Source organism: Apis dorsata, unplaced genomic scaffold (assembly GCF_000469605.1).
Source record: "Apis dorsata unplaced genomic scaffold, Apis dorsata 1.3 scaffold_396, whole genome shotgun sequence".
In the NCBI taxonomy this organism is placed as follows: domain Eukaryota; kingdom Metazoa; phylum Arthropoda; class Insecta; order Hymenoptera; family Apidae; genus Apis; species Apis dorsata.
The window spans coordinates 339,563-341,446 of record NW_006263655.1 but is presented as its reverse complement, the minus strand read 5'-3'; the positions used below and the strand labels follow the sequence as shown (position 1 = coordinate 341,446).

The window sequence follows — 1,884 nt, the reverse complement described above, 5'->3', positions numbered from 1 at the left end:
TGAAAATAATCGATTGGTGAAACGTGCCGGTATAAGGAAAAAAAAAAAAAAATAAGAGAATTGCGGTAAACATCTGAGAGTTGTACGTTATCACGGATGCGTTATCAGTGTGCACGCATCGTAGCTGAAAACAAGCTTGATTACGCAGCCGCCCGACCCGGCTAACATGAGCAACCGTGTACACCCGCGAACTTGCATTGCGCGCGCAAACAGCCGAACAGTCGCGCATGCTTCTGTTTCCCTGCTACTTTATAATAATTACCGTCTCATTAAAATTTGTTATTTAACGTTGCGTTAATTAATTGCAACATCGGGATGTGCTCGGTCAATTGGCCGTGCCGGTGAAAATACGCGCGACCACCTTCTCTCTCACCTGTTCCCGCGAGTCCATCGCGCCTCCCTTCTTTCCGTTTATCCCGCTTTCCACGCTCCATGAATATTTATGTAAGCTTAAACGCCGTTAAATTAACCGTTTAAACGAGGATCTTAATTAACGCGCGATGCAAATTAATTATTAATCGAATGATCCTTTGAAAAAGGAGATGATTCGATATATATCGATCAATAGGATATACATTTCTTTATTTCGAATTGGGGAAACTTTTCAAATTTTTTATCCGATTGTTTCACCAGTTTATAATTTTTAGAATTTGTAATATTTTCGAGAAACGTGATTGATCTTCTTGCTTTAATCCTTTATAATACCGAATCGTTAAAGTCGTTTAAATTAATTTTCGAGAAAAAAAATTTATTTTACCATCAATTTTCTTAACATTTTTTTCTTTTATAAATAGAAAGAAACTGTTTTTAATATATAATAGAATAGGTTGATTTATCGAGTCGGCATCAATCATTTAAGGATCAAGGATTCAAACGTAGACGAAAATCTGAATGGAATTAATTTTCTATATACGTATGATGAACGAAGAACACTCACCGTTTGTGAGTTTAAGATGGGCTTGATCCTTCTGATTGCGTTCACGTCTTTCTTGCCAGGAACCCAGTTCGGAATATATTGATGTTCGTTAACACCGATTCGTACCTTTTCATACAAGTACTCGTAGTCTTGACGTAAATATTCGTTCAGAGTCAATTTATGCTGAATCTGAATCTTCTGTATATAAGGTTTTACGTCTATATTCGCGTTAGCTTCTTCTTCGCTGTTCATATCGATTTCTAGATTCTCGCCACATGGCAAATACCAAGTTGGTGTGCTCGATTTGGTGAATCGTGTTTTAGGTGCACCAGATGCAACAGCGAGTATCGAGATCAACAGATAACTACGCGAAGCGAACATCTTTGCGATTGAAATTTGTAGAAATTTAGATTAGACTTTTAGAAACTTTTCTTACAAGTTACGATACGAACTCACTGAATTAGATTAGAAATTATAATTAATTGACCAAAAGGAACAATTTCGTTAAAGTGATGTTACCGATTGGCGTGAGATCGTGAACTGAGATTGTCAAACTCTCAAACTCTTCTTATATACTAGATTGTGTAAACAATCAAGCGTACCTACGCACGTTGGACGACGGTGGGATGACGGCTTATATTTTGTCGAACTTTTTAGCCGTTTTGACAAACTCGTGGAATCACATCCGAGTCTTCTTCTTCGAAACGATTTTTTTTTTTCAAAAATAAAATGTGAGATTCACATAATCTCATGAAACAATTTATTCTCGAATAATTTTTTATAGTTGGTAATAATGTTTAGTGTAGTAATATTGCGGGTATTCACCGAATTTTGTAATCGAAACGGTGCGATGATGTAATTGATTAAATGTATCAATCTTAATGCTTAACATCATTACAAAGTTTCGTTTCTCAGTTATAACGAATTATCTCGCGAAATTTTATTTATTTTTCCTATTTATTCCTTAA

General features: G+C 35.7%; 1 protein-coding gene across 1 annotated transcript in view; it reads right to left on the bottom strand.

Annotated features, from left to right (window-relative positions):
- LOC116186043 overlaps window positions 1–1,637 on the bottom strand; it is a 3,134-nt gene extending 1,497 nt beyond the window's left edge. Inside the window, exon 1 of the mRNA XM_031512163.1 lies at window positions 938–1,637. Within this exon, the coding sequence (XP_031368023.1) occupies window positions 938–1,297 (360 nt within the window). The 5' untranslated portion in view covers window positions 1,298–1,637. The remainder of the gene's footprint in view (window positions 1–937) is intronic.
- Between the last annotated feature and the right edge of the window lie 247 nt (window positions 1,638–1,884).